At 41.5% G+C, this 19,847-nt stretch overlaps 1 protein-coding gene across 1 annotated transcript in view; it reads left to right on the forward strand.

The window, feature by feature from the left end:
- Positions 1-19,847, forward strand: part of LOC117819594 (GDNF family receptor alpha-2-like) — a 53,196-nt gene that overhangs the window by 18,710 nt on the left and 14,639 nt on the right. The window contains 2 exon segments of the mRNA XM_034693043.1: positions 8,727-8,897; positions 8,900-9,104. Coding sequence (XP_034548934.1) covers positions 8,727-8,897; positions 8,900-9,104 — 376 coding nt within the window.

Below are 19,847 nucleotides of genomic sequence, written 5' to 3' on the forward strand. Positions count from 1 at the left end.
CTGTTATTAGCCCGGCTACTTGGCTAGCCATGATGGGTGTGTGTAGACTAACCTGGCCCTTTAGTGGCAAACATGTCACTTACTTTGTTGCATTTGCTACATCTGCAGCAAGGGCCTTCCTCTTTTTAATTCTCCCCCTCTCTGCTCCACCTTTCCTTTTCTTTTCTGTCCATTTCACCTGGCGATAATGCTGTCTTATGTCAATTAAGAAGCAGCGAGTAAACAGCTGCTGCGAATGTGAGGAACATAATGACATCTTACTTTGTAGATGGTGGGCAGGAATGCAGCAACTGGCTGAAGCACAATAAACCAACCACGAGAGTCGCACTCTCGTACGATGATGCACATATTCAGAGAGCTCTATTCGCTCATTCTTACTGTCCACACTGACTGCTCACGGCAGACCCTCAGGAAATGTGGAGGTAGAATCTGCACCTGACCACAGATTATTTAGTCAGAAGTATTGAGTGACTTTGTGCTTAATTTTTCTCTGGTGTACACACTGTGTTTCTCCATCCAAAATGTGTGGCCACTGAATATTTTTATTTTTTCCATTTGTTAATGTCTTCTATCCACTCACGGATATAACACAGATCTGGAAGTCATTTATCATTTGTTAGAGTACCAATCTCAATCTTTGGAGGTTAATCCCCTCATGTATCTTGACAAACTATTGTACTTCACCATTCTTCTGTTGCCAAACTGTGTCCACACTTACAACATCAACATTGTTTACAAACTGTAAATGGGTCTATACAATTTATCACAGAAAGGAACAGTATTGTTGGCGTAGAGCCACTCACAATTTTCATAGACATTTTAATAACTGCTTAAAAGGACACAATTCAGTTGGCACAGCACTAGATACACAGAATGATTTCGTTTTAGCCAGAAGAGAGTGTGCTGCAGTGTTTTTTCAGATACATTCTGACACATTTTGACCTACTGTCAATGGTATGATGTTGCACACCTGCTCACCAGGCTGGTTATTGTTAGTTGTTGTTCACTCCTTTGACCTGTGACACTGTACATGTTGCTTTATCATGCTGTCTGTTTGAGGTCAAAGGGTATGGTCTTCTCATGATGAAGATGATAATCGATAAGAAAATAGAAGGCAGGTTAGTAATGTGTGGAGGACAGTTCTGACAGCTGCCTGAAAGAGGGAGAGCCACCCTGGTATGAGCAAGTGGGAATGTTGTTCAAAGTGTCTTCTTTGGAAGAGTTGCTGACACCAAAAGGGCCCAAAACATTGTCAGCACCCTCACTAGTAATACTAAGCCTTTGTCTGAAATCAGTGGTGTTGAAATGTAGTGAACCTGTTGTTTTCTTGCAGGGCCATGTAGCAAGTCATTCTCTATAAAATTTAAAGCAACACTAATCCCAAAGCAACAATAATCCCTGTCAGATCCCAGCAATGTGTTAAAAACAGGATGTGCAAGCCTCACTGTCACTTTAAACATGCCTTTCACTTGCATCTGACACCAAGTGAGTGACATGTGGAGAAAGAGATCATGCAAAATTTGACACCTCAACGCCACAAAACCCAGACAGCACTACATGGAATGTAAAATGCTGCAGAAATTAAGAGATTCACCAAAACAGCAGATAGTTCCGTGGCAAGAGACAGAAAATGAAAGAAAGAGCTTTGAAAGCTGTGGCTCCCATTATCAGTGTGTAAGCTGCGGTACTTCACATTGACTGAGGCGAATAACATTGCAACAGTTCAAAGAATACCAGAAAACTACTTCTCAGGTGCTCTCTTTTTGGCATGCTGCAGTATTATTTCTTATATGAGAAACCTGCTTGCTGCAGGTCCAATCCAGTACTTCATATTTTAATTAAGGATGCACCGATGCGATCCTGGTAAAGGATATCGGCTAGATCGGACTCAAAAAGCTAGATTGGATATTGGTGACAAGGGGCCGATATATAGTGCTGATCCATATGGCAGATCTATTCGTCTCAGTTCTATGCTTTTCTGTGTTTACAACAGCCAGGTGCGTCTCCTAAGTCATCAGCGCCGGCCGCCTGTGCATTTTTGCCCGGTGGAGCATGATGGAGGATAACTACAGAGACTCTGCAGTTTGGTTCTTTTGCTAACAACTTTGCTGGAAACTTGCAACATGTGCAGTGCTAATGTTTTGACGGATGGCAGTCGCGCTGAAAAATATAATGGAAGCCCAAAGGAGGAAGTTTACGTCAGCTGTAGCCTACTACAAAGAAGGAAGAAAACCTTCTATTAATGGATTAATGGAAGTGTGAAAAAAACTGACAGGTTTTTGGATTTAATTGTTCAGACAAAGTCAGAAAAGCCTGAAGTTGCAAAAACATGATTCTATCCTCACATTAAGGAATAGAGATTGTTAAAAATCATTTCCGGGATCAGATTGGCTAGTATCGGTATCGGCAGATACCAAAGCCCAGGTATCGATATTGGTATCAGGACCTAAAAAGTAGGATCGGTGCATCCCTAATTTTAATATGTTTACTACTCACTAAAGTTAACAGCCATGAATTCTGACATAACTTAAAACCCATCTTGCCATGTCTTTACAGTTACTCTATTTTCTTCAGTGTAAAGCTAAAGAGAGCATTCAGCAAATAGAAAGGTGCACGTACTTTTTCCCCCCTGGAAGAATCTTCATCATCATCAAATATAGTGAGTGCTGAGTGATTTCTTCCCAAAGGAAATCTATTGATAATCAGTGCTCTGCTCCAAAACCATTTAGTTCAAAGAATTCAGTGAAGTAAGTAATATTGATGCATATTTTCCCTGTTCTAACCAAATTGGACTAAACACCAGTGGGAGTGTAACAAAATCAACCAAAAAGATGAAGTATGGAGAGGTTACAGGACGGCATATTTGTCTTATTTACAGCCCCAAGCCTGCCCAATGGAAGACATCTCCTCAGCCCACAGAGTTTACATGATGCTTGTGTTTTTATTGCACAAAAAGTTGTTGCTTATATAGTGGTAGAGCAACTAGTTGTCATGGTTGATCAATTATTTTCTCTGGATTTCTGGAAACACTTAAAATGCATTTTTTCAGTCAGCAAGAATGCAAGCTGATGTCATCAGATTGATGGTATATCACAATAGCAGTCCCAAATGACCAGATATTGTTTGTTTTATGCAAAAGAGAGTTTCATATTTGATGATCTTGAAAAAGATCATTTTTGCTTGAAAGCAGAACCCCACTGAATGAATCTGGATCAAGAGTTACATTAAAAACCCTTGTTTTTATGGTGTAAAGGCACAACTGGTGTATGAGTCAATAACCCTCTGCTCAAATCAATAAGTCATCATGTATGAAGGATGTTGCAGAGAGTCCTCCTACACAATGCACCAGGACCCTTATCAAAGGCCAGATAAATGCTGTATTACACAGAGCATGCAGATATCATTGACTGCGTTTGTTAATATGCTCTGTATGAAATGTATTCTGTCCTCCTGACCCAGCACTCAGCTAATTAACTTATTAGGAGCAGAGGGCAGTGTTGAATCCTGCATTCCCTCCAGGAATTAAGTTTAACATCCTTTAGTTTAGACCTTCTAACTCTAAAGCAGTAAGCCTCTCACCTCTTCACTCAGTGTGCCCACCATCCAATTAAATCTAGAAAGCTGTTTCTGCAGCCAGGAGGGGGGCTGAAAGGACCGGTGCAACAGCCGTGCTCAGCATGCTGTTGAAATGTTGACATTTTCACATTGTCTTCAGAACAATAACTATTACTTAGGCAAACACTCAGATCTTTTTCTGCAGGGGTCTAAGTGTATCTGTGCAAGTGTTGGTTGTGCAAGATTGGCTTGTTTTTCTTGTGATTTTGGCTGTGTGTGTTCATTTGACTTTGTTTATATGCTTCATTATTCCTTGTGAATTTTCTTATCAGTTACCCTCAGCCCAGCATTTGCATGTCTCTCTGTGGGTCAGTAATGAGAGCTGTTGCACGAAGCTGGCTTATCAGAGACTCTTTGTTACAGTCAGCGATTTTCTAACAAGTTTGAATTAAACAAAAGAGAAATATTTGAGTTTGTTAGTCATCCCAACTTGCAAGTCAGTTAAGAACAATGATATTGATACAATATTATGTTGGTTCACCTGACACACACATCTTGTTAGATTACTTCAGTACATTATGCATTTCCCGTGACGGCTGAAGGAGCTAAACAGCATGCATATTAAGACTGAGGGGGCCGCTGAGGATGCTTCCTCTTTGAATTTCACCAGAGGAACTCGAAGGCAGATTCTCATAAACAGCTCAAGTATTTAAAAGTGTGTTTACAATGATTTAAAATTCCTTTGGACATGCATTCCCACACATCCACACAAACACACACACACACACACACACACACACACACACACACACACACACACACACACACACACACACACACACACACTCATACATTCATCCTCACATACAAATATTTAGTCTTCTCCTCTCATCATTTCCATCTCCCATTACTCCCTCTCATCTGCACACCGCTTCTTTTTGCAGCAATAATTTCTTGCTCCGAGGTAAAAACTCAGTTTATCCCTGGGAACAGAAGATTTCATGAACTCCTCTGCTCTTTCTATGATGACGTCTTTGCTTCCAAGTTGCCCGGTAAGGCTTGGGGATATGATGTTGTAGATCCAGTGCCCCCCTTCTACCTCCCCTCTGGAGACCCCGCTGCAAACACAGAGTACAGAGCTAATGACTGAGGAGGCCTTTGACACGGAAATGCTTGACATGCTCCTCGGGGTCTGAACTAAAGACTTCCCTAACAAGCTCTTGCACGCTCACCCAGGGTCGTATTAAATCCAAACTTTGGCACCTTTCCTAATTACTGAGAACAAACCCGGAGCCAAGAGACTCTTCCTAACCTGGGCTGAACTCCCCTCTGCAGCGCAGCGTCCCTTGAGTATGGGATGATATATGAAATGCAGAATTCAAATTAGGCTGACGGAGAGCAATTACCGTGAAAAGGAAGATCCCTTACTCTTTGGGAAAAAAGCATACAGATCCTGAGACAGCATACGTGAATGTTTTATCCACTCCTTCTCATTCATTTGTGCTTTGGCCACCTCCCTCACCTCTTTCTTTCTCTTTATTATCCCCCTATTTTATTTCACACTAGAGCACAGGTCTAAGGTAATTTTCTGTTTTCTCCTTGTCTGTCTCCCTATAGGTGTCCCCTATCTCACATCTTAACTCTCTCCCCCTCTCTTCTCTCTCTTCATTCTGTCCTTCTTTCTCTCCCTCTGAGGGCTTTACTGTATGTGTGGAAAGAATAGATGGTTATTTCCACTACATTACCATCAGTGGGGTCTAATTTATGGCGCCCATAGAGTGGAGTGCGCCCTATTAAAAGCCCATTTACAGTCAAACGGTCGGATCAAGGAAAGCAATGACGGTGCTTTAACTGTAGTTGACTTCAAATAAACATTAGGAGGCTGAGGTACACTACACAATTGTGAGTAAACAGTGAAAGACAAATTCAAACACTCCAAATTCATTTAATAGCCACATTGTACTCCATGCACACGTAAAACTTCTCTGAATTCATATTCTGCTGCTAACAGGTACCAGCATGTCGTAGAAAAAACCAACCCTTTTTTCCTTTCTCTGCACTCATGGACACTGTACTGTGTTTATTTCAGCCATTAGTCAATCAATAAACCCATCCAGCCATATAGAACTCCATTCACTTATTCCGCTCCTTAATGTATAGTACAACATCCAGAAAGGTGCTTTAATAGACATGTGCAAACTCTTGTGATGCTGAGAGCTGTTGATTGCATCGCTGATGGACTGGGTTGATTATTCTGAGCCAAAGGTGCACATCTTTCCTGAATTATAGGCTGGATTAATTAAAAGCTCTCCAGCATGTCTCTGTAATTGTCCGTCCAATCTGGTAGTCTGAGTCCTCTCATTTTCATCTCTCTCTCTGTCATGATAAGCCACTGTAATCAACCGCTTTAGACTCCTCGCCCCTCTTAAAGCTTTTTCCATTTTTACATGTACGTCTTGTATCATTAGCTTATCAACCCCTTTCTCCTCGCATTATAGCACAATATGTTTGCTGAAACCTTCATTGTAATGCTCTTGGAAAATCAATTATAACTCTGTAACACAATACGGCACATTTCCACTCCCAGCTCCATGTCTTTGCTTCCTGCCTCCACCTCCTATTCCCCCTCTTGCTCTTACAGCATCCTCCTGTTTGTTTGTAAGCACGTCACAAGGCATCAAATGGACTTTGTGTCTTGTGTTTGCCCTAGGACATATTTTTGGGGTTGAGCAGCAGATTCAATCTCAGCCTCCCAATCAGAGGTAGTAAAATCTCGTCAATCGCTGTAGCCTCAGAAGCGCATTCAGCCATGCTTGGTCAGATAAATCTTAGTAGCTCATCCTTCGCCTATTCTCTTTTCATCCCAGACCCCCCTGTGGCCCACATTAGAGCCTGCAGATGGCCAAGGGAGATTTAGGAGCTGCAATCCATCAATGTGATGTTTCCTGAACCGCTGGACAGCCTGCTCCGCTAACCTCTCCTTCCAGCTGGACTGTACCGCCCCCCTTCAGGCCCGCCACAGCCCGGCTTGGCCCACTTAAGTAAAACTTTGGCCCTGCTTCGGTCTCTTCCTGCACAGTGCAAAAAGTCATCTCTCTTTTGAATTCTTAACGTAATCACACATAAACCAAAGTGCTCCTAGCTTAGCTAATTATCTCACTTTCTGCCTAAAAGATTGAAAGTTCTTAACTGCAACATAAGTAAGTGATTTGAGCACAGATCCATCTGCTCCGTCAGTCTCTCACACTAACAAGAGTTTTTGATGCTGCCAGACATCTGTTGTGCTGCATTTATCCTCTCCCCTCAGAGAGAGCAAGGATGAACATGTTGTGTTCGATACTACAATGAAGTCTTATTCTAATAAGAGTCATAAAAGTTAATGGTCTAAACATTCAAACAAAGAAGGAAGCTTTCTCCCTGGTGGCACTGTGACAAACACTGAAGAAGACAGCACTTTTTTCACCACCCACATCTGCTGAACTCAGGACACATCTCTTAACACCTTGCATGTTTATCAAAGTGCCTGAAATATTTAACCTTGATACATCTCAATGAAAGCGATGGTAAAAGCTAGATAAAGTGTGCTTTCTTCTTCTTGTGACGAACTCTGATGTTATGCTTTTACCTTTATTCACTGGCAGTTTTTTATCTGACATGATCTAAAAGCTTGAAATCATCTATTTGGTTATTTTTTTCCTCATTTTTTTCGGATGTGACGTGTTCATGTAACCCCATTTCTAGGATTGATAACATACAACGCAGAACTTGGGAAAAATACAGTATCTCTAGCACACCCCCACTAAAATAAGTGCTCCTCTTCCTGCTCGGGGCTGTCTGATAGACACAGAGTGAGATTGGTTCTGTTGAATAAGAGATGAATCTCACTGGGTGTCACCATGCTGCTACGACCTCTGAAATATCATTATCTACAGGGGAGGGAGGTTAACGTCTCTAATATAGCCTGAATACAAGAGAGGGGTACCAGAAGTTAACACCATTCAGCTTTATTAACGCTATATCTCAGGAATAGTCATATTTTTGTACTAATACTGTGGTATATACGGACCATCTAATGATATAATATGTTTTCCACAAACATGATGTACAGCCTGAGGGTTAATTGTAATGTACACTGAAAAAAGAGATCTCGATCTTGTACTTGAACCATGCAATGCGTGGATCATACAAAATAACATAACATGAGAAATACAGCGTTTACAGGGTCCTTGAGCCTAGCATGCATTGTAGAAGCTGTTACAGTATTTAAGGATGTCTCCCTCCCACCAGAACTCATATCACTGAGCTTCTTGTTAATATGTTCTGAGTTTTTTCTTATTTCCATTATAATAATCCATTATAATACTTTCATCATTATCCCCCAAAAATCGAAATATTATTTGGGGTACATCAAGGTAACTAGACATTCTAGCAACATTACCGTAGAATTACCTGTACATGAATAAAATATGCACATCCAATTTGGAAGCACAGCCTAATTCATTTATAGTTCACTCAAGGTTTGAAACAGACTGAATCAATAATTCAGGTAGAGTGGATGTGGGCTACAGGCATCCCTCCACTGGCATACTGTTGGTAGAAACAGCGAAATGTAGATCATCATTGTAGATTTTTTCTTTCAAGGCCATACATACTACATGAACTGCCTTCCTCTGTACCTTCTCTCCTCCTAAAAGTCTGATGTGGTGCTTGCTTTTAATTCCATTTCTTAGTCTGAACTACTGGGTCACCTCAAACTGCAGTATTTTATTAGCTGGGAAAGTTTAAAAAACAGGACAAAAGATTGCTGGACTTGTGACTGGACATGTCTCATAGCTGAACATTGCAAGTTTTATCTTGTTTCTATTGGTTTCAGTGTGTTGAATGTTCTTCAGGTTAAACTTTTCTGCTGCCTAATGGAGGGATTTTATATCCACATGGGAATATCTCTGGTAAAATAAAGGTTACATGAAAAATCTGCTGTATCATCTCCTAAGCGCTTCAGTGTAATATCTTAAATTAATTGCTGGTGGAGATTTAAGAATGAGGTCCAGTTGTTGATCAAAGCTTAAAAATACCACAAAAAAAGGACATTTATCTAGATGTGTGAAGTAATTTAAACATTGGACCTCTAACTCATTTCCCTAATAGGTTCTCTTTGTTACCTCTGTCAGGGATGCTCACTGTGGCCCCGAAAGGTTTCCAATGTCTCGATCCAGAGAAAAACTGCAACCCCTGTCTTGACGCAGCCAAAGCCTGCAACCTCAACGGTAGCTGCAAAAGACAACGCTCGGCCTACATCGCCACCTGCAGCAAGGAGGACCCGAACAAGGGTGAAACCTGCAGCAGAAGCGCTGCCACAAAGCTCTGAGGTTGTTCCTGGACCGTGTGCCAACTGAGTTCAGCCACCGGCTCCTCTTCTGCCCCTGCCAGAGTGAAGGCTGCGCGGAGCGTCGCAGGCAGACGATTGTTCCTGATTGCTCATATAAAGATAAGGAGAAACCCAACTGTCTGGAGCTTCGTAGGGTCTGCCGCCAAGACTCTCTCTGCAGGTAAAGTAATGGGATATGGTAAGGGGGTGGGAGGTTTTGGAAAGTGAGGAGCAAAGGCAATGAAAAATGTTTTCTGTTCTGTATGTGTGTAGCATGGGGGTCAGCAGGACAGACATTTTTATTATGTGCATGCATGTTTCATTATTTTACAGACAGATTGAAGTGCTTTGTCTATGAGACAAGCTACCGCCAAACACATCTGAAGAGTCATTATCTTCTTATATTCATGGAAAATAAGGAACAAGGAAATTGAAAACAAACACATTCCTGTTTGACAGCAGAGTCCTCCCTCCTGTGACATCCTGAAGTTGTATATTTCTCTTCTGTAACTTTGCCAGCAAAGTAATTAGACTTCCAGGGATGCTGCAGCTATTAGACGCAGGATGAAGATGTGAGCTAAGTTGAAGGGCAACGCTCAATTAAGCTGAAAAAACATTAGCGGATCACGTTGCCAGTATGGGGCCGCTATTGGATTCAAGCGGCCGGATTCAATTCACACCTACCCAGCCGTGACATGTTTCCCTGTGTTAGTGCTGCTGAGAGCAGGTGAAACACAGCGGTTGTACATCAGCCCAATCAGCTGTCCAAGATCCTTTAACTCCCAAGAAACATGTACTGTATGTCTGGTCATCACATCCAGCCAGTTAAAGGGGATCTGCTCTGTGTCATTAGTCAGAAGCATAAGAAATGTGGGACATCTTAATAATTCTAAGCATTTAAAATCCCATTTATGAGCTTAATGGGTTTGACCAAAGTGTTCTCACTGCTAAAATTAATACTCATGATGAGAACTATCAGAAGGGAAACTTTTTTCATGTCCCAGTGTGACAGATTATTAGTCAGCGTTTCAATTCAGTAACAAACAATGACTTGTGTAGTCAGAGTTTCTGGGTTCAGTCTGTGAGTTGCTGTCGAAGTTTAATAGTCATGGGAGATGATAGCATCTAATTGCAAGAAAATAAGACAGCAGCCACTTCTTCAGAAAACCACTTTGAATTATTGTCAGGGACTGCTTTTAATAAGACAAGTTGTGGAAACATTTGACAACGAACACACTGGAGAAAATTACTTGAAGCGTATTTGAACTATATTGCATTTTGTATATATTTGGGACAATACAAAAAAAAGAATGAAGGAGCTTATCTATGTGTTGAAAAATGTTGAGCCACATCTGTGTTCAATGTTGTTTTGCTCTCTTTTGAATAACAGCCAGAATCAATTGTTTCTGTATGAAATAGGAAGGATTTACAGTCACATGAAATTCGAATTAGCCTTGCTAGCCATGCATAAGAATTCCTCGTGAGAAGTTTATCAATGCTGCGTCAGATTTATCCTCTTCCACAGAGCCTTAGAGGCTGAGCGTTAATGGCAAAAAACCCAATTCCTCTTCTCTGACACTAAATCTGATCGCCACGCTGCTAAGCTGGGAAACTCCATCGCCTCCTCTCCGATTTATGATTGTCTTAATAATTACCTGCTTGCCTGCATTGTGTAATCTGTTTTCAGGCTGAGTTGCTTTCTGTGACCTTTGGGCCTGCAGGTGTCTGCTGTGCACCTCCTTAGTGAGAAAGATGAAATAGAACGTTAAAGCTCATTATCTGTGGCTGCGTTATGCCCGCTGAGGTCAACAGCTCGATGAACACACACACACACACAACACACACACACACACACACACACACACACACACACACACACACACAGACAGACAGACAGACAGACAGACAGACAGACAGACAGACAGACAGACAGACAGACAGACAGACAGACAGACAGACAGACAGACAGACAGACAGACAGACAGACAGACAGACACACACACACACACACACACCACACAGACAACACACACGCACACGCACACGTACATTATGGACACATGCTGGCCTGCACCAGCAACCATTCAGCAGTAACACACACATATAGAAACACACACATTCACACACAACCACTTTGAGCTTGAACATGTCACTTATAATGTGTTCAGGAGCACGCTGCGTTCTCCTGCAGAGACAAAGTGCTGCCATGCAAGAGATTCTCCAAACAATTCAATTAAAGTGAGATGTCATTGGTTAGAGGCGGGCTTGACAATGTTCTCTGATAGGTGATTTTTATCCTGCCTTAAGGTGTCCATTATCACCACCATCTTGTGAGATACTCTATATTTGTCCTCTATCTGTGTCCAGGTCCCTCATCTGTATTCCATGACAGTCTTATGTCCTGGACAGACCTTGAAAAAGCCTGAACAAGGTGCATGCCTTGAGTCCGCAGTAAATTAACAAGCACAATGCTTATGCACCTCTGGGAAGAAAGCAATTGAATTGGCTTTGTGAAAAGCAACCAAAGAACTTTTTAAACACAGAAGTTTCACACATATGCCGCTACAAGAAGAAACTTTCTTTTCACCCTCCAAGAGATATGATGGTAAAAGCAGGGGAGAACCCTTCAACAACAAGCCTGTCTCCCAGAAGGATGCCCTGTCTGACTACAAATAGGAGGGAAATACAAGTATTCCAAGTCTATTTGATTTAATACTGGAGCCGGATTGAGAGAGGAGAAGGCAATGGAAGGACAAAGACAATAAGGGAGAGATAATGGGAGGGAGGAAAGGGAAAGCAAGGTAGAGTTACAGAATCGATATGGGCTGTAAAGCTACTGCAGTGGGTTGGAGGTCAGTGGTTTGGTCACACAGCTATGGATCTCTGCTGAGGACCCTGCAGGCCATGGCAAACACGGGCTCAACACCCTACAACACACTCTGACAAAGAAAGGGTCATGGCCCAAAACACTCCCAAGTCAAAATAAGTTTAAAAATGTATACTTAACAGTTATATTATTTATTTAAGGCCTGGAAAGACCAGCACTTTCTTAACTTTACAGTAGCTATGGAAAAAGTCTCACATTTGCTTTCTTTTTCAAGCTTTACCTTGAGCAGTGGATGCCAGATTGGCTGTGAAAGCACCTTTGGAGACTATTCAGATTGTTCCAGGTGGAGCCCAGAGCTCAATCAAACAAAAAATAATTATTTGAAAGGCTTTCAAATGTACAATTTTGGCTTCAGCTTGGGTGCCATATTGCACAGAAAGATTTCATTCTCCCCTTGGTCTCTGTGGAGGAAATTGCTGACATACTCTGGAGATGTTGGGACTGTAGATGGACAGAGAACAAGCACTTAATGGAGCAGCTCTTATTTCTCACGCCTGGTTGTTCTTTTGCTGCAGTTATTACGTATTTCCTTCCATATTTCTGCACTGACTGACACAAACAGCATCCCCTTGTTTGTTACTTCTCTTCCCCTCGCCTCCCCACCTTGTGTTCTCACCCTCCTTCCAATAGATCCAACATCTATTCATGTGGGACCATAGAGCTATATTTGGATGAGCTGTTTTGGGTGGTGTAGTGTGTGTTAGCACATGTGTGCATGCATGTATGCAGGCAGAGAAACTCCCTATCCATAGTATATGTGTAGAGTATTGATTGCCAAAACAATCAATGCAACACTTCTATCTTTGATTTATATCCCCTGGTCTCTAAGCTCTCTTGGTGCTCTTTGATTGAGTTCTTTGGCCACTAGTTATCAAAGTGGGAAGCTGGGAGACAATCGATCACTGTACAGGTAACCTGACCCACTTTTGGAGATATGCTTTAATAGGTCGCCTTTGCTTGCAGAAAACTCACAAAGTACTGCACTTCGCTTTAACACACATTTTACACGCACGCACACACACACACCACACACACACACACACACACACTGGCCTAAATCAACAGTCCGCGCTTCTGTATCTGACAACTCAAGCCTCCACTGAGGGAGAACTGTGTTGGGAGAATGACTGGCCCAGATGGCATTACCGTGTAGCACCAGAGACAAGGCTGAAAGAAATCAGGATGCTGTTGTACTTTTATCATCAGTTTTTCTCACTTTCTGTCTCTCACTTCTTTACACACAAAGTACACTTTTGGCTCTTGTACTTGTGAGCACACTCAGTGCATTCCCTGTCCAATAACCCTTCTCATACCTCCCGTGAACACATTGGTCAGTTCACTCTGATAGACTTTAATGAACAACCAAGACTAGACCATGTGGAAATGCATTTCTCAATTTCTCAGTGAATGACCTACGTCTTTGCACAAGGTTATGATTGCAACAGAGAAGGTAAAATATCAGAGCTGACTCTGGCTCGTTTACATGAGACTTTTAATTCCCCTTTAACTCGGAATAAAAATTAAATCCTCTTTAAAAAGATTAAAATGACCTTTTAAACACCTAATTCTGAATGAAAATGACCATTCCGGGTTAAACTTAAATCCGAAGTAACTGGCTGGTTTATTCATATTTTAAATCCAAATTGAATAATTCCTCGATCATGTATGCGTTAATTCCGCTTTAAATTAATTTCCGGTCGTTCTGCGCATGCTCGTTCCCTTTTCCTGTCGCAATTACGCAATATTCCGTGCTGGCGGGCACATATTCCAGGATGGCTGCCCGGATCAAACGTTGGACTCAAGCCGAGACTATTTATTTAATTAATAGGCCTTAGAAGAAATGGATATCATGAAAAGAGAGGGATGTGGCAGTGGGCTGAGGTAGAGCAGCCGTTGGCTAACCGTTGGCTTTGATTCACCAAAGTATGGTCTTCCGCCTCCCTTCTCTGGTCCTCTATCTCTCTTCTCCTCCTCAGCTGACGAAAGTGAAGCAGTATCTTTGTGTCCAGCTGCTTATTCAAAACTATAATCAAAATCAAAGGGAAAATTGTACTTTTTGTGTGGTCTTCCATGTTGTAACCAAAAATAAAAGAAGCAGGAACTGGAGTCTGTTTTCTTCCGGTAGACGTAAATATGTCACACCCCGTCCAATAAGAACCCTTCCCAACCACCAGACCTTGAACAGAATTGAATAAAAACGATTAATCATGTTTTCCATGTAAACCTCAATTCAGAATTACTATTTCCATGTTAAGGCGAAGGAGAATACTTTAATTCCGAATTATTTAATTCTGAATAATTAATTCGAAATTTAAAAACATCATGTAACCGTGGCCTGTGTAAGTTTGAGGGTATGCTAAACTCAAATATGACCCAAAGGATTCATTAAGGCAATGGAAAGACTTGAAATGTGTACTGTATATGTGAAAAGTGCGTTAACTACCACAACATGAAACGTTCATCTTATTATACCTTAAAATTGATTCATCATATGCCTTTCTTCTGTTTGGTTATTTGAAGCAAAATGTTGGCATTGTTTTTACCTTTCAAATTTGAATTAGCAAAAACATTAGCATCAGGAAGACATTGTGGAAACCCTTGGTTGTGACAGCTTTGGCCACCCAACAAAATTAATTAAATATTAATTCTCCTCTCAGTTCTGGTTTGGTCTCAACTCACTTTTAAATTCTCCCCAGATACACATAAATGTACAGAATCTGCTGTTCAGTACTGGGCATCTAGATACATTTTTCCCTTAAAACATCTTACTTCATAATGAAAAGATTGAATAACACAAGGCGCTTATGTTGTTGTCAAGCAAAAATGAGCTGGAAGACACTGAAAACAGTCTATAAAGCTGGTGAGATGTGGAGGGAGGGGGGTTCCACACAGACCTGTTGGGGCATTAAGTGTAGGTCAACTTCACTTTGGTCAAAGTTAATAGAGAAAACATACAGTGCTTTCACACATTTAAAAAACTCGTAAAATTTCCAGAATTTTTCCAGGTGAGCTGCATGTGTGAATGGAAGCAGCAAACATTTTTCACCCTGATTGCGCTCAAAATCTTTCCTGCCAGCCCCCTCGTAAAATTTGTGTATGAAGTCAGGGTTAGCTGATGTAGAAAATATCTGAGAACATCTACCTCAAGTGAGTTGAAGAGGGCAATGACATTTACATCATGCCACTGGTGTTTTGTCAAATTTTGCTGCTTATCAAAAATTGCTACCATAACTCAAATCAATAAAAGAGGCTGTTAAATCGAATTATATGTTAATTTTTTTTGATTACAAACAGGGGTAAATATAATGTCAGAATCTGAGCATAGTTCGGTAGGACAGGGTCACTTTATATCACACCACTACTCTCTCCATTTGTATTGTCAGTATGATTTCTATTACAAAATTGCTAATTAAGATTTGAGGAGGAGCGTATCTCAATAGACTGATATACTCTATCAAATAATGGTCATGGTGTTGACAAGTGCCCAGGATTCTGGCTCTACACATGTGCAGATTGGTTCAATAGCACATCTTGATAGGAAGTACCTGATGCGGGAACACTGCTTTGAACCCCAGAAGAGCGACATTATCTTTTTTCCTCATTTTTTGATACTTTGGATTATTCAGTTACTTGTAGCATTGATATAAAGGCAAAACTGTTGTGAAAGCCTAAGACTGTTTGTTCGTCTGCCAGCTTTTTAAAATGAACTTCATGGCAATCACTGACGATAACAGTATTGAATTTTCAAACCTAAAGAGATACCAGGGGGTTGAGGGAGAAACTAAAATGAAGAGAATAAGAAATAAAGTAAAACATATGGAAGAGCAAGATAATAGAGGTCAGCTGTTTTAGTCTGGCTTATGTTGTAAACATTTCACTGTTAAGCAATGCAACTGGAATGCACTAGAGTGTCCTTCTTACGTGATGTCCAGCCTCCTGAGACTCCTCTGTCCGACAGAGAAGACTTCACGCTGTCAGAGGACATATGTGAGCAGTCAACTAAGGACAATTTTGAGGGAAGAGCTCCAAAAATGTTTCTGTGTGCATGCCAAGAAACAGCTTTAGTAGACAAATATGCTTCAAATTGTGTTCAAAGGCACATAGCAGAGGTGAAACTCGAGCTGTTTCTTGGCATGTATAGACAGTTGACTAAAATGCATTGAGAAAGCCACATGAGATTGACAAATGAGGAATGCTCTTGAAACCCCTGCTATTTTTAGACACACATTGTTGACACAAATATTGACTGGTAAGCACAAAATCTACATGTACTATAACTCTGAAAAAACCCTGCCCAAGAAGCAAAAACTTAAAAAAACAGAGCTCATCTCCAAAAATGTCCTCACTCTTCAGGGTCCTTACAAGGCAGTATAAAAGCAGGCACACACACAGGAAAGATTTCCCTGTGCTTACTTTTAAGAGTCTGTGCTCAAAGTAATATCTCCACTGTTTCTATCTCCTTTAGTTACAATACATGGAATAAAGGAGAAGTGTCTTTTCTGATATTGTTAAGCTCTGGTTTTGCAAGCTAAGCATGTGTCAATTGGTGACCTTTTCCTCATACATAGTACAGTTTGCTGCAGTGTGCGGCTTTAATCAGGCCTCAGCTTCAGCGGAGGACGTGCTCAGCTTTTCCCACTACACATGAGAGCGGAAAAACACAGCGAGAGGAAAGTAAGAAAGAGAGAAAGGAATGGAAGTAATGAGAACGATGGGGCAGGAGCTGGAAAGAAAGCGTTGTGCATTTAATTCCAATACATGGATTAGTATATGTCCATTTACTTTCCTAACCGTAATCTCTGAGGGAACATGGTATAGCGGAAAACTGCAGTCATTACAGACTATAGGCTTCATCCTTCCATCACAATCTCCTCCTCTAACTGCACCAAATCTATTATTAATGCAAACTTATCAATAAGACTTCAGACTTATCTCCACAATGGTCGATGTGTGGTTTTCAATGTATCAATTAGGGCCTCATCTTTTACTTTTATCACTCTTACTCCAAACTGCCCTCTGTACTTAAAGTTTCTCTCTGATCGCTGCAGCATGTAAACTTATTTCACTGCAGAACTGTTTGATATAAGACTGATAGGTATTTAATAAGAGGAAATATCTGTTCTGCAGTGTGCTGCTAACTGTCACTTTTTCAGGGATAGTTCATCCATTTGTTTGGCATGCACACTCTGTCTGTGGGATGGCTGTTTGCCTTGTTCCCAGAGTATTTAGGGAGTTTAGATAACCTTGAATAATCTACTCACCCCTCACTAAATAGACAGTTTTGGGTTCTGCGTGTGCCACGCTTGGTTTAGCCGTTATCCCGATTAAATAACATTCAGGAAGGGGTTGAAAGACATCTGCAGAGGATGGCTTTTTCACAGATAGAGACCTACAAAAATAGAATAATCACTAAAATGCAAGACCATTTTTGCTGGTCACCAAATAAAGAATAATCCAATCACCTTTAAAAAAAACAAAAAAAGGTTGGATAATAAAATTAAAATGCAAGCTCACTTCTTTGCTGTTTTTTATTACTTTTCTGCTTATTCATGCAGAGGAGGTTAGGGCACCAGACAGTTTTTGCTCGTTTCAATTCTCTGCTGAGTAAGAGGGCGAAAGGTTGTGTCATGTGACAGCTAAGCTAAACTGCCTTGTGTTTTGACTGAATGCCATCTGTCCACGTTGCCCTTTTAGAGTATTGAGCGGGAATCCCAATGAGTACAGTGCTGCCAGAGAAAAGGCAGGCCGCTGTCAAGGCACATTTAAGAGAAAAAAGCAGAAATAGCTGTGGCTGGAACGGATAATCACCTCTGACCGGAGCAACACAGAGACAGAGTCAGGGTCACTGGCAGAGATTTAGGAGGGAAAGCAGGAGCAGAATGCACTGTAGCCAACCAAATTCTAAAACAATGAAGTCTGCTTAAGTGGAAAGAAAATAAGTTTGAAAGATGTTATGCCCCTTAATCAAAATATATTCACAGCACTCCACCCACAAGGTCAGTGCTCTATTGTTCAGCTTTTATAATAATTGATGTGACATAATGAGCTCTGCTGCACCATGCTGAATAGTTTCCAAAATGAGTGAAGCCAAATCTTAGCTTTAGAAAGTAGTATTCTTTGCTTTAGCATTCAACATGAAGTGACAAAAAGGACACAGCAATGTACTCTTGTTGATTGAACCAGGGTCAAGTACCTGGCTGTGAGCTTGTACTTGAACACGGGCAGCCGGAGCTCATACGAGAGTGACAACAGGACTTTAATGAGAGAGGAGAGGAGGAGGAGATAAGGTCATAAGAACACAAAAGAAAAGAAAAGAGAAGGAGGAAAATGCTTGAGAAACATCCTTTGTTTCTCTCATTTGCTTCTTGTAATTTCCATCATGTTGGCAGCTATTGGTCATGGGTTATTGTTGCTTTCTGAGATATGGTTTTTAAAGCCTCTCTGGGCTGAAGACTGAAGGAGTGATAAGTGATAACAGTGAAGAGCTGTAATTTCACATTTAACAGAAATTATCATCCATAGAAGAACTCATATTTGCAAACGGAGTGGGGAGGGGAAGTCTCTTAACCAGATAGGACTCTCATAGACCGTTGTTTTTTAACATAGAGAGGAAGCTGTATTAGAGGACTCTGCTTTCTGATAGCTGTTTTTCTTCCTGCCCCGCCTCCTCTTTCATGAGAAAATGCTTTCCAAGACTGACACTCATCTGATTTGAGTCACATTGTTGTCACGGGCATCAAGTGATAGGAATAAGAATCCATATAAAAAGCCATTAGTTTTCTATTACTGCCAAGCTGGATAGACAGGCACTCAGTGCTCAGCCGAATAACTGTGTTTAAAGTGTCAGGTTGGTTGAAAGAAGTCTACCTCAGTGGGGGCTCCCCTGCCACTTCCCTGGGGGCTGAGTGGCTGAATGACCATAAAACTCTGTTGAGCTAGACAGCCTGTAATTTCAGCAGCGAGTGGCGCTTTGCCGAGGTATAATGGAAAGCCAGTGGAAGCCATGAAATTTGCTGCATCCCGGTGTTGGAACACCATTGTCTGAACACTCAGGACACCTCTCTAAACTTTAAATTACTGTTTTTAAGCCGTCATTGTCTGAAAGAGCTCTGCATCTAAAAGAAACACACCGCTTGTTCGCTTTCTTTAATCTTTTGCGCTCTTTACCTACAGAAATCTGACATTCACATTTTTTGGTCGGCAGAAAAATACCTTTGCTCATGAGGGATACAAAAATAAAAATGTGGTTCCACAGGTTGCTTTATACAGGCACAAAAGAGTTGTTTTCTCTCCCCGCTGTTTGTTGTGTCTTTTTTTATCATCCCTGCCATGATTGTGGGAACAAGTGGCTTCTTTCAAGAGGGAACAGGAAAGGATGAGAGAGGGCTTTGAGTGAGGAGGACAGGTGCGGAGAGGGATAGATTTGTGTATGTGTGGTCTCTCCTCTGTGATTTAACATTATGTAATGTTCACTGCTATTTGTGTTTGTGTGCGTGTGCAATCATTTGAGTCTTTCCAGCCATTGCTAGAGCGCCCATATGTTCAGTTTTCTGAAGCATGGCTGTAGATGTGATGTTAGCAGCATGTCACATCGAGAGGCTCTCCGGGTGATTGATAGGAGGGCGGATGGAGATGGAGTTGAAGTAATGAAGTGAGTCTGAGTGGGGTTTGCTGCTGCAGGCTTGAGCCTATCACACAACACTGACCGCATCTCTGCTGTGGTGAGAGAGACACACACACACACAGGCGGAAAGACAGACAGGCAGGCAGAGACAGGGATTGTGACCTCATCACCCCATATTCCCCCTCAGCCGAATCTGCCTGTCTGCGCTCTCCTTATTCTCAGAGTGGAGATGGGGCATAACAGTAAGCACAACTCACTGCAACAAAAGAAGGACTCTGTGTCTGGTACATTGTGTTATGACTGCATGAACCCTCCACTCCGAGTTTCCTGGATGTCAGTGTCCCTCCTGCTGGAAGAAGCAGATCAACTTCCTGCAGTTAAACATGCAGGTAGAAGTTCTGTTTCATTACAAT

Source organism: Notolabrus celidotus, chromosome 9 (genome assembly GCF_009762535.1).
Source record: "Notolabrus celidotus isolate fNotCel1 chromosome 9, fNotCel1.pri, whole genome shotgun sequence".
Classification (NCBI taxonomy): Eukaryota; Metazoa; Chordata; class Actinopteri; order Labriformes; family Labridae; genus Notolabrus; species Notolabrus celidotus.